At 31.5% G+C, this 13,778-nt stretch overlaps 1 protein-coding gene across 1 annotated transcript in view; it reads right to left on the bottom strand.

Annotated features, from left to right (window-relative positions):
• The window catches only part of LOC129218416 (dyslexia-associated protein KIAA0319 homolog), a 159,281-nt gene that overhangs the window by 72,486 nt on the left and 73,017 nt on the right, over window positions 1-13,778 (bottom strand). The window contains exon 13 of the mRNA XM_054852671.1: window positions 6,213-6,472. Coding sequence (XP_054708646.1) covers window positions 6,213-6,472 — 260 coding nt within the window. The remainder of the gene's footprint in view (window positions 1-6,212; window positions 6,473-13,778) is intronic.

The following is a 13,778-nucleotide window of genomic DNA, read 5'->3' as shown; positions in this document are numbered from 1 at the left end:
TATTAATACTATTGTGTGCTCCTTTATTTGCAAGGTCGAAACAGGTTGCCAACATGAGGAGTGAGTAGCAGTCAACTAACTATTATATATTTGACACATTTCTGGGCACCTTACGGTGAAGTTTAACTATGTGTTTTACTAAGTTTGTATTGGTCATCAATGCCCTAAGATATTTTGGAAATGGAAAACCCTAATTTTCTTTCATTTGCAAAGTTTCTACTGTCTCGTGCATCCAGCATTTTTTGTTTTTCAATATCTACTTCGGCATCCCAAGCTCTTCATTTTTTAAGAGCTGTCTGGTAGTAAGAGTTTCAATCATGTTTAATCAGCTAGAGAATTGCTCACAAAGTCCATAGTTTACTATTTTATAGCATCTGCAAAGCTGGGAAAATCAACAAACAGGTAATGCTTCAAAAAAAAAAGATAATTTTCAGCAAAAAGTGATGAAATAAACACTTAATTTAGGAAGATTACAACAAATTAAGCACAAAAAAAAACATAAAAGTAACATCTGTTTACAAAATTGCTTTTGAAACAGTCAGGTGAGAAGCTGACGCACTACATACTTGAGAATCTGCTCAATAGATGGCAGCACCAGGGATTTAATTTTTTTCTCGTTAATATCTGCTTTTGTCTTAGTTGCATGCCTTTTTGAAGCCATTGTGATTGCTAAAATGTAAAGGAAATAATTTATAACATTTCGGGAGGCTCAAGCTCTTATTGATGAGTAGTAACCTGATTTTGATTTAGATACCACTTCTGATGCAGATGATGAGTCTACTGGAATCCCAGAGAGAATAATCAAGTTTTACAATAACATTATGTTTTATAATTAAGTGCTATTTACAGTTCTGTTTAGTATTTTGTATAAATTTGCTAAATTTCAATCTTAAAATTAAATCAAAAAAAAAAAAAATACTTTTATTATTTCCTTATTACCTTATTGAAATATATATTTTCAAATCAAAAAATATTAAATTTATTCACAAAGTACATTTTGAATTTAACTACCAATATTGCTTGAGAATGCAGATTTTATTTGTTTATTCCACATCTGGATCTAGTTGGACATACGGTGTCCTACCTAACTTTGTAAAAAATACAATTGCAGACATTTTTTCAAGGTGAAATACAATTATGAAAGTCTATCTGACGTATCCCACCGTGTTTTTTAAAAGATTTAAAAATAATTTCAATATGCATGCTACAATAAGTTAAAATGCCCATTAGCGTTAGTTTCCTGTGTCTGCAAAGGTTTCTATTTACATCTTGATTCATTGACTGTAGCTTGCTTGTTTAATTTGGTAGCAGAAAAACTAGTTTTACCATAGTCATTCAGAGTAACTTTGATTCACAATTTCTTTTTTTACCTGCCTAATATTCTAATAGTGTCATAGCATCCATGGGCAAAAAACTGAAGAAAAAGACACTGCAAGAGTATTTTTCCAAAGCATGAAAGAGCAACTTGATAGTTTTTAGAGGAGTGAGATTAAGTTTCTAGAAGTGGAACATAGGAAAACAGTCAAGACCATAATAGTGTTCAATAGTATAAACAAAACTAGCTTTCTAATGATAAGATGGAAAAAGGGAAGGAAAGAAAAGATGTGTATTGTGTTGATTTAAAACCCACTAGAATGTTTGATAATTTGAGTTTAAAATAAAAAAAAAATCAAGTACAGCATTTTCAAAATTCAAATTGCTTTTTTTTCCTATTTTAAACCATGCTATTTTTTTATTCAAAATACAAAGTGTGAAAATACAATTGTCTAAATGTATGGCATGTATTAGTGTTGTAGCATATTCTATGTGTGAAATATGCTGGTACGGCATTAAAAATGTCTCTGCTTGCAATTAATACTTTTGAATTTTAAAATGAAAGTGTTCTATTGAAGCTATGCTTATAGCTTTACTTTTTTTAAAAAATTCTTAAAGTTCCGACTCCAATTTTCTTTAAAATTGTAGAAGAAAAAAAGGAGCCAACTAGCCCAGGTCAACCATATACTAAAAGTTATGATGAGGTGCAAAGTTAACAGACATGGTTCAAAGTTACTAAACCACTGTATTTTTAAACTTTGAACTCGAGAAGGATAATTATCTAATATCAGTAAAATGTTTTCTTTTTTGTCTGCATTTCCAATACTTTATCCCATTCTAAATAATGCTTTCATTGCTACAGCAGTAGGACAGAGGTTAGCACCGGGCTAAAAAATAAGGTGAAACCCTCACCCCACTTCAGGTAGAATTAGAAATGTATTTTCATTCCAATACTATTATTACGACACATGATTACATCCTGATCGAATTGCTGAAGCTTGTTTGGGCAATTTTAAACCAAAAATGCAAATTTGATTTTTTTTTAATTTTAAGCTTAAAAATGAGCAAAATAATCACACACTATGAGGAGAAAATTTCAATTTTTCTGCTGTATTTCTGACTCTTTATCCCATTTTAAACGATGCTCTTATTGCTGCATCAGGAGGGAGGGCCTAGCACCAGGCTGAAAAGGAATATGTAATACCCTCCCTGCTTCAAGTAATAAAGAAGTATAAATGTGTTTTCATTCCAATAACTTTGCTTTGATTCATAAAAGTCACATTTTCAAGCTGAGTACTGTAGAAGATTTTTAAAAAAGGTGACAATTTTTGCAAAAGAAACATGATTTGGCAATGTATAAAAAAATGTCCAAAACGGATTAATTAACTTGTCATTTTTCATTACTTTATTCCCTCTCTAATTCATTCTTTATTTATACTTTTATTCTTTATTTACCGTAAAGAGTGGTAACTTTGGAACATTTTTTAAAGTTGTACTCTGTTCCTATCTTGATTTTCAAAGTAAAAACGCTTTTGAAAAAAAAAAAAAACAATATGCAGGGTTCATACTCTATTTGGATGAAAAAATTCCATGACTTTTCCAAGACTTTTTCATGACTTCAATGACACTTTTCATGACCTCGTTACACAAAGAGAATAGCACTATTTAATCTCAAACTTGGTAATATATGGAAATGAGCATTAGCAAAACGTCTATATGAATGCCTCAGCCTCATTGAAGCACTTACTCGTAATGGAAAAAATATAAGTGCACACTTAAAAAACTAAACTATTCTTATTTGTCTTCATCATATAAATTTAAGTAAAGCAAAAATGCAGTGAAGCGAATATGATGATGCTTGAATGTCTGATATTTCTTTAAAAACAGGCAGAATGATATTGAATGTGACAAAGGTTGAATGAGTCATCACTAAGTTTCAATAAATTTGCTTCAAAAGTTACCTTTTAGTGTCAACAGTGCCTTTAATCCACGTAACTTGACAGTATTTTGGTTCTTTAAACTAAAGCCACATAGTTTAGTTCTTTATGTTTTTCTAAACCAGATCTTTTTTGAAAAAACCATTCAGTAATGAATCAGTCTTCTGATTCAAAAGTATATTTGTTTTGTTTACAAATTTGCATATTTTCAAATGCATTTAAATTAATAGGTTCAGAAATTCCAGAACACGTTTAATTCCGGACATTGAACTTAGCAGTGGGTCGCATGGAATAGTTTTGCATGCCCTATGTCTGGCACTCCTGTTTTAGAGCATCAGAATTCTTCTTTTTCTGTATTCTATCTCCTGACTTAAGATCTTTATTTTCTAAAACATTTAACAAATTAAGATAAACTCTGATAAATTTAATAATAAAGTCCTTACGAGTGATGGAATCAAACTCGCATGCAATTGAATTGCTTTTTTTTTTTGAGTGGGAGTAGCAAAACTAAGAACATGAAATTTTGCTACTACAGAATATGAAACATAAGAAGTGTTGAAAATAACAGAAAATTCAAAATAAGTGATGTCCAGGAAGTAAAATCACATCGCAAAAAACGGAAAGCGGCTGTAACAGAAGTGGATGCAATGAGATTTCAAAATTCAGATTTGATTTTTGGATCATTCAATTTTTCACCTTTAATAGCCTTTATGCGCTATACTGTCAAATCACTGAAGATTTCTAATGCTCCTTTAGCTACTGTTCCTTTCTCTTTATCCAGGAAATTTTTCCATGACTTGAAATAAATTTCCATGACTTTCAATGAAAATTTCCATTTTCCATGACTTTTCCAGGTCTGAAATTCTGTTATTTTTTTTCCATGACTTTCCAGGATTTCCATGACCCGTACGAACCCTGAATATGTCAGTTGCGTATTCCTCTTACAAGATATGGCAAAAGAAGAACTCTAGTTGCTATGGTATTTCATTTAAAAAATTATTAATTTGTCTCAATCTTACCCCCATTGATTAGGGAAACATTGGGACAGTGCTTTATTCCTATTAAACAGTAGGAACCATGACTTTATACCAATGTTATCCCACTATTATTATACAGGCGAATTGGAAACAGAGAAAAAGAGTTGAAATAAATCCTGAAATATTATACTTAGCAGGTCACAAGAACAATACACTCTATTTAATGGGTAAAACTCAAGATTACAGATATTATTTCAAACTGTACATTGAAACGTTGCTAAACAATCAGATAGTGTAACTAATATTATGTAAAAACTTTGTAAAGTTTAGCTTGACTGCTGTTAGCTTTCAGCACTTTAACTTTGAAAATTTTTCAGTCCCAAAGTTATCCCATGAAAAGATGAAAATTTACAATGTAGCAGCTATAAAACATAAAAATTATAATAACATGGTTATCACTTGAGAAGGAGTCTATCGATGTTCATACAGACCTGAATGCAATTTAGAGTGTGCAGTTCTTGAGGCACAGCAGAAGTTTCACCAAAACAAAAGTTTTGGAAAATAAATAATGAGAATAACTTTTTCTGTTACAGTAAGAGCAGAGGACTAGGGTTCTGAGAACTGCTATCAGGTAGATGCACAATACAGGTCAACTCCACAAACATGATTTCAGACAGAACCAAAGCAGCGTGTCCCACAGAGAACCGCATAAACTAAAAATTATTCACTGACCCAAAGTTAACCTATCTTACAATATTCATCCATTCATTTACTTATTCACTTCATTATTCATTTACTCATTCAATCACTTATTAATTCATTCATTCACTTGTTACCTTTTTGATTTATTTCACTTATTTAATCATACATTTGATCATTCAATCATTCTCTCTTTCATTCTTTTCAATATTTAATCATTCATTAAATTTTCTACTGATTTATTCAATGATACAATGGTTGATTAACTCATTCCTCCATTCTACCCATCAAGAAATTGACAGTCCTTAAAATTCTCCATTATAATATGGACCCTTAAAACATGGTGCTCTTCATGTGTCCATCTACAACTGCAACGCATCAACCACTGGGTTGAACTTGCCCAAACTAAAAGCAGATGTTACAGGTGCACAACATGTGTAACGGACAGGGAGTGATGGATGCACCACAACTGTGAGAACATTCCAGAGACATTCTAGCACCAGACCTCACCTGGTACGGTTTGGAGAGCGTATGCTCTAAAGGTTACGAGCCAAAATGGCAAAAGTAAAATCAATTGTACATAGATATTTTAACATAACTGCATAAAGTCAATACATAGTTTTATCTGGAATTTATGCAAATAAACACAAAACGATAAGGAAGCATCATCATTGTCCCAGACATGTGGCATGGTGATGAAAAGTGAAAGAGGAGAATGTACGTTTGTACAAAGATAAAGTAAAGAAAGCAACAAAAGTTTTACACAATGATAAAACTAATCATGTACCAGCAAAACATATTGCATCCATATAATGTAATGTACAAATGCAAAGGGTGTATCTATCTTAAAATAAGGAATTCCCTCCTTGCTTAAGATAATATTACGTTTCATCAAAATAAGTGTAATAACATAACAAGTTAAACATAATAGTAATGTTAAATAAATGCCTAAAAACTTTGAGAATCTGCATCATTGCACAATTTGCCAGTAGATAACCATTTCATTTTTAATTCTTGAAAAATTCATCTTGTTCAATAAAACTTAACACTGTTTTCTTCACAAATAATTTTTACCAAGGAAAATTGTTTAATAGAAATATTATTTCTACACTAAACTTTTAGGAACATTATTTTAAACTTTCAAAACAACAGTCGTTAATATTGCTCTTTCAGAAAAAGTTATAAAAGCAAATATTTAAACTTCATGACCTTTTTAATTAAAAACATGACAAATTACTAGCAATTAAATCATTTTTACAAATGAAGTAAGAAAAAGAGAAATTACTGTATTTGTTCCCATTTCCATTTAGAGATTTTGATGTCATCTTTGCTACCACTGCCATTTAAAATAACAGGGCCTTGTAACGGCAAAGTGATCTTCTGATCAGGGCCAGCATTAGCTACAGGAGGAGTATTACTTTCAGGTTTCACAAATAGATGCACTTCAGTAGTGGATGTTTGATCTGCTGTGTCTGTTACTTTCAAAATGAATTTATAAACCCCGACTTCAAGTTGAGAAAGATGCAAATAGGGACCATTTGTTCCCTATTCAACAGAATAATAAACATATACGACAGAGATTAATACATAGTTCATAAAAATTTAAAATACATGCATGAAATAAGAAAATGATACCTGTACCTTGAAATAAAAAGAATAACAGTATTAAAATGATTCAGGTAAGTTGAAAAATACCATAGGATTAAATTTTAGATTTAATAAAATGACTTACATTTTTTGTACATTTTCTCCATGAATATCAAGGTGTAAGAAGATAAATGCAAATCATTCAAAAATTTAACCTTGATTGAATGTATTTCAATTACTTGTCTTAACCAAACTTGGTTTAGTTATAACCGACATTCTGAGTAATACTAGATCATTACATATATTGCTTCTTTTAGTGTATGGGGCTCTACAGCACCACATTGTACAAAATTAGCTGCCTGGGAACAGAATCATTCATTAGTTCATCTTCAATACACGTGAAAAAAACCAGTTTATCGTTTTAAAATTTTGAAGAAAAAAAAGATCAAAAATTGACCACCAGTTTCAATAAAGTCAGCAAGTAGTCACCAATAAAATAGAGTTAGAATCATTTACCCATAGTGAATAAAATTGAATACAATTGGAGAAAGAGCAAAGAAGTTAATCCATCCAATTTTCACCAGACATTTAAGCTATCATTTGAGGTTTACTTTTGCAGGACTAGAAACATTTTGTAGCATTCAAAATGGTGAAAAAACTGAACAGTCGTTAAGAAAGTGTTCTAATTGTTAGCAATAAAATATAATCATCCCTTTGCTGTGTTACTTAAACTGAATTAAGCTCAAAAAAGAGCTGCTTCATCAGTTTTGAAATGTAAAACCGAATTCAGAGCTTTTTGTGATTGTGAATTAATGTAGCTAAAAAATTAGAAATGGCTAAATGTTTTTATTATTACTTTTTTAACAACTAAAATCCTCAAGTTTTCTTTGATGTAAACAAAAAAAAAAAAAAATTTGAAAGAACACCATAATTATAATGGTTTTAAAATTTTTATCAATAAATAAAATTTGTTTTTTGAATGTTACGATTTTACACCAGAATATTATAGTTATAGCAGGTTTAACTATTACTATGACAGTAACAGAAAATTTTCAAATGACATGAATTTTAAATTGATATATGACCTACTAAGTATATCATAAAAATCAAATGTACTGAAATTACTGTGTTAATGCCTAACAATCAAAGTATGTCCCATTTTGCACACAATCTATAGTCCCATTATGTTTTATAATAAAAAATATTCATTTAAAGTTTAATCCAAAATTATGAGCTGAAATTTGAATTCTTGAGTGGCAGGGGGGGAGGAGAATCTATTCTGACATCGATAGCTCAAACCATTTGCATGGGTATTAAATTTTTACACATATATTTGCACTTCATTCTGGAAAACAGAATTGCTTATGTGTACTGCAAGTTACACAAAACAAGTTCACAAAAAAAAAAACTTTTTATGAAAAATTTGCTTGAATACTAGTGCAAATATGCATTAACTAGAGAATTAACATATTTTATATTAACACTTATTGTATTGAATATATCTGATTGTTAATTTTTTAAGAAATAAATGAATGCATTTGTTCTAAAAGGTCTCCTTGAATATAGGGAATCAATGGTAGCATAACATAAAATATCAACTTTCTCAATTTTTTTTAAACTTAAAATATACAGTCGGATCCCAACTTACGCGAGGGATGCGTTCCAAGACTACTCCCATAAGTCAAAATTTTGCCTTGTGGAAAAGTGTTGTGTAATATGATTTTTTTATTAACATACCCAATCTTTTTAGACATTTTTATTTACCTTTTAAACTGTTTTAGACAATTTTTTAACTATATATTACCGTTTATTAGATAAAGAGCTGAATTTTTACAGTATTTTTTAAAAAGCTGCATTATTCAGCATAAAATGCTGTATGATAGACAAAACCAATGATCAATGGTAGAGAGACATAAAAATATGTCCCATTTTGCACACAATCTATAGTCCCATTATGTTTTATAATAAAAAATATTCATTTAAAGTTTAATCCAAAATTATGAGCTGAGATTTGAATTCTTGAGTTGCAGGGGGGGGGGGGGAGAATCTATTCGGACATAGATAGCTCAAACCATTTGCATTGGTATTAAATTTTTATACATATATATTTGCACTTCATTCTGGAAATTTAAAACAGAATTGCTTATGTGTACTGCAAGTTACACAAAACAAGTTCCCAAAAAAAAAAAACTTTTTATGAAAAATTTGCTTGAATACTAGTGCAAATATGCATTAACTAGAGAATTAACATATTTTATATTAACACTTATTCTATTGAATATATCTGATTGTTAATTTTTTAAGAAATAAATGAATGCATTTGTTCTAAAAGGTCTCCTTGAATATGGGGAACCAATGGTAGCATAACATAAAATATCGACTTTCTCAATTTTTTTTGAACTTAAAATATACAGTCGGATCCCAACTTACGCGAGGGATGCGTTCCAAGACTACTCCCATAAGTCGAAATTTCGCCTAGTGGAAAAGTGTTGTATAATATGATCATCAGTACGGTACGTACAATATGTAGTAATAATAAAGCACTGCATTGAGAGAGTACTGTACAGTAGATACAATAAGTTACATTTATAACTTAAAAATTGAAGATGATGATTTATGCTGCGCAATCTCTGATCGTCGTTCTAATATATTTTAAATACAATAGCTTGGCATTTATTTTATAACATTTACAACTATGGTAACACCCCTCTTTCAGGGTCTCTATAATCTACAACACTAGAGCAAATTCCAATTTCATATTGTTTGCAATTTGCTTTAGCACTACTCTGCAAGCTTCATATTAAAACTAGGTCTAGACTTATATGGATTGCCTTCTTTTGACATTTAATTATACGTATGAAAGATTCACTCATACCTAATTGTCGTGCTACATTCCACCCACTTTCTAGTTTACCTTTTCTTAAATTGCCACAAACTTTCGCTTTTTGTTTCCATCTTCAAACTTCAGATCAAACAGTGTGCCTGGGTGCCACAATATTTCATCACATTTCATATTTGGAATTAAAAAATGAAAAATGATAATATAAACACACTAATAAAGCTATGTTTATAGTATGGTGTGTGGGAACTTGCGCAGGCAGTGATGCAGAAAGGATGAAAGTACATTTACGAAGTCCATGTTTAGTAGTCAATAACAAAGCCGAAACTTAGCATCATCATTCCTTTCTAAATATTTTCGTGTTGTGAGCGAGAAATTCTCTTTAGCTCTAAAATTCCTTGCTCCTGAAAAATTCGCATTATAGTCATTTCGCGTAAGTTGGATTGCGTTGTAGAGGAATTCGACTGTAATGATTGGTACATGTTTCACGTCTGACTGTACTGTCATTCCTGCACTCCATGTAGACGCAGTTCTACATCAGCTAAGAGTTTTTTAAATACCTATTTATGAGCACTATTTAATACTCTACCCTGTAGTATAATTGTACTTCTCATTTCCGTTTAGGATTTTTTCTTTTAAATTTCAATGACAACATATTTCTAAACCAAAAAATTACGACCTCTTTGTGGCCCAGCATAAAAACTTGATAAAAAAAATCCACCAGAGAGATTTGAAACAGTAAAGAATAGCTAGAAGTTAGACTCTAAACAAGAAAAACACAAGAAAAAACCTGGAATTCTCGGCAACATATAAAGAGAGAGATTGCAGACTCAATTCATCAGGGCTCAGTTACATGGCTTTTATTATGAAAGATGAAGAGGAATTAAAAGTTGTAGGAGGTTTGGAAAAAGGTTTACATATTTGCATCTATTTCTTACAAATATTGTTAAATTTGTTGGAAAGTTTATGGAATTTTATTATTGTAGAATGGAATAAGCTCAGGTTTTCAGGGATAGCTAATCATACGAGACAAGAAGGAGCGAATGTTGAGAGAATGAAACGCACCCAATAGTTTTGGAAGTGACCCAAAATTTACGATCCTTTGTTTTATGAATGGAGCTATCTTAATAAAATTATTCAACCCCCAAAACTGATGAAAAGATGTCTGTTCTACGTCGGTAATTTCTGAGACAATAACTAGGTATGTTCTTTAATGCTCTTTAGCTCTAGATAGTTCTATAATGATTTTAAACAGAGAAAACCACTTTGGGCCATAGTAATCCAAGCACAAGGGTAACATTGACCCAAATAAAAACAATAATAAAGCGTAAAAATACTTCGAAATAAACTGATCACTATTCAAAAATTAAATTAAGAGATCTCTAGATGTGTAAGTCAAGTTTCCACAGCTTGGAAATATGAATAGTTATAAAATTATTGTGTGTGTGTGAGAAAAGAATAAGAAAAGTTCCAAAATCTGGGCCAAAGTAGCACGCGTTTTCAGTATCTTGTTAAGAACAACATTTTTTTTAGTAACTTCAGACTTGATATTACAATACATAATGGTTCCTTGTATTCAATAATATAAAAATTAGAAGACAAAATTTAAAATTCCCGGAATAAAGTGAAATCACATAAGTAAAAGTTTTAAACCGCAGCAAATGGATTGAGTAATCTATTTTGGAATAGATTTTCCTCTTCCAATCAAGAATATAAATTTCAGTTGTGATCAGAATTAATTTCAAAATAAATATGTCTTATTTCATAACACAATGTGACTATAGATTACACGTAGTATCACACCATCAGAAATGGGACCACAACAATCATTAAAAGTTGTAATTGTAAAAACAAACATTTTTATAAAGGAGTATGAAAATTACAAAGTTCGAATTTATATTTAATCTTAACTTCTTGTTTTCAATTTTTCTGAAATGTTTATTTCCTACTTTTAAATTATTTTTAAAACTATGCATTATCAAAATGTTGCAAGGCATTTGACCCTAATGTTGAAGAATCTTCAATTTCACAAGTTCAAACCAAACTATCCATTAAACAGTGATTTACCACCCCTAAGTCAGGACTAAAGCAAAACTACATGCAATACACCGACAGTCTGGTTATCCCATCCAGAGACAGTTGTTTCGTCCTTGTTTGGACTCATCAGTCTGGAATAGGGAATAACAGAACTAAAGGCAGATGTCGTCCCATTGCAGCTCAGAGTGCCAACAAACTGGTAGATAAAGTTAATGTATCACCAGCAAGAGCCTGCAGCCATGGTACCATTCAACTCTTAAATTGAAGGCAAAGCTTAGGTATTAAGCAGTAAGTTACAGTCCTTAAGCAAGAGCTAAGGCAAAATTACATGCAATATACCAACAGCCTGGTTATCACATTCAGAGCCTGCAGTTTTGTCTTTGTTATGGACTCATCAGTCTGGAATAGTAAATAACAAAGCTGAAGACAAATGTCATCTCATTGAAACTAAGAGTGCCAACAAACTGGTAGATAAACTAAATTTAGCACACTACCAGTTTGTTGGCACTCTAGAGATGACGTCTACCTCCAGCTTGGTTATTGTCTAATCCAGACTGATGAATTCATAAAAAAGACTAAACTGCTGTCTCTGGATGGCATAACTGGACTGTTGGCATATTGCATGCAGAATTTCAATGTTCCAACTTTGGGTTCTGTTAAAGCGCCACCTATGTTTAGTTAAAAACCTGTGACTGCAACCAATTCAGGGAGTTTAAGGTCAGAGCGGCTGAAAGAATGCTGCTCTCAAGTGTATGAAATTAATCATAATAAAAGTTATACAGTCCACTTTTGTTGTAGTTCAATGGTTGTGTTGTGTTGCGTTGCAGAGTAGAGCCAACCGCAAGAAACCAGCTAATAGAAAAAGATAATCTTACCTAGAGGTAAGAACATGGTCAGTCGAGCCGGAGATTAAAAAGAATGGCTCGTGAAGAAATGTAACGCAAGTTGAAGACGCATGGAGTGAAATAACTTACGCATTACGATTTGAATCCTTTACATGAAAGGAGGTGAGTAGCAATTTCAAGTTTGAAATTAGTGACTGCTAAATAACCAGAAAATGTCTAAAGACGCGAAGGAAAGTGAAATTGAGTTGACACGCGTTAAAGCAAGACGTTCTATTGTAAGAAGAGCAGTGACAAATTACGTAAAGAAAATTGAAAGCAATCTAAAAGAACAAGACGTTAACTTTGAGGAAATATCTGAAAATTTAGAACTGTTAAAGCAAAAAGAGGCTGAATTGAAAGATATTGACTATAAGGTTGAAGCGCTAATTGAAAATCTTGAAGAATTAGATAGCGAGTTAGAAAGTGTTTTTGCGTATAACGAAAAAGTAATACTACTTAAATTTCGTGCTGAGAAAAAACTGAACGAGCAGAAGAAACCACAGTTAAACGTCTCCAGTTTAAATAGTGCAGATAAAACAAATTACGGAAGTGAAACAATAAAGCTGCCGAAACTTTCCTTGCCCAATTTCAGTGGCAATATTATCGACTGCTGGCTAACGCATAAAGATCTTTTTAATGCAACAGTAACAAAAAAATGAATCTCTATCTGATGCTCAAAAGCTTCAATATTTAAAAACCTCGTTAAAAGGTGATGCTGCGAAAATTGTAAATTCTGTTCCAATATCTGATAGTAATTTTAAAATTGCGTATAATTTGTAAGATGAACGATACTCAAATACAAGAGAGCAAACTTTTGCTCACATAAACGCTTTTTGGATCTTCAAAGCATTTAAAATGAATCCGCTTCTGCTTTGTTGATTTTAGTAGATAATGTCAGTAAAATAATTCGTTCATTAGAAAGGCTGGGTCAATCGCTTGATAAATTTGGGGATACCTTAATGTTGTATTTAATATTACAAAAATTAGATACTTCCACTAAATTATGGTGGGAACGCCAGTTGAAGAATTCTGAAGTTCCGAAACTTAGGGATTTAATAGAGTTTCTAAAAAGTTACGCTAGAACAATTCAAAACAGTAAGGGTTCAATCGGTAAAGTTCAAAAGCCCACAAGTTCTAAAGTTAACGCTTTGCTTGCGGTTTCTGTATGTTCATATTGTAAAGATAATCACTACTTATCAAAGTGTGTAAAATTTCGCAGTCTATCCGTACCGCTAAGATTTGATTTCGTAAAACAAAATAAACTGTGTTTTAATTGCCTCTCTAATGTGCATCTAATTAGAAAATGTAAAAGCGGTAATACTTGTTTCAAATGTGGGAAGAGGCACCACAGTATGTTACATCAAGAAAATGAAAATAGGTCGATACCTAGGTTTCCTTCTGTACGTGCTAAAGAATTTATTCCTTGTTCAGTAGAAACGAGTTTAGATTTAAATCGCAAAAATGAAGTTACGTCTATAGTATGTGCAAATAATTCACATGGTAA

This window comes from Uloborus diversus, chromosome 3 (assembly GCF_026930045.1).
Source record: "Uloborus diversus isolate 005 chromosome 3, Udiv.v.3.1, whole genome shotgun sequence".
Classification (NCBI taxonomy): Eukaryota; Metazoa; Arthropoda; class Arachnida; order Araneae; family Uloboridae; genus Uloborus; species Uloborus diversus.
Note: the sequence above shows the minus strand (reverse complement) of the source record. Positions and strands in the feature narration are given on the sequence as shown.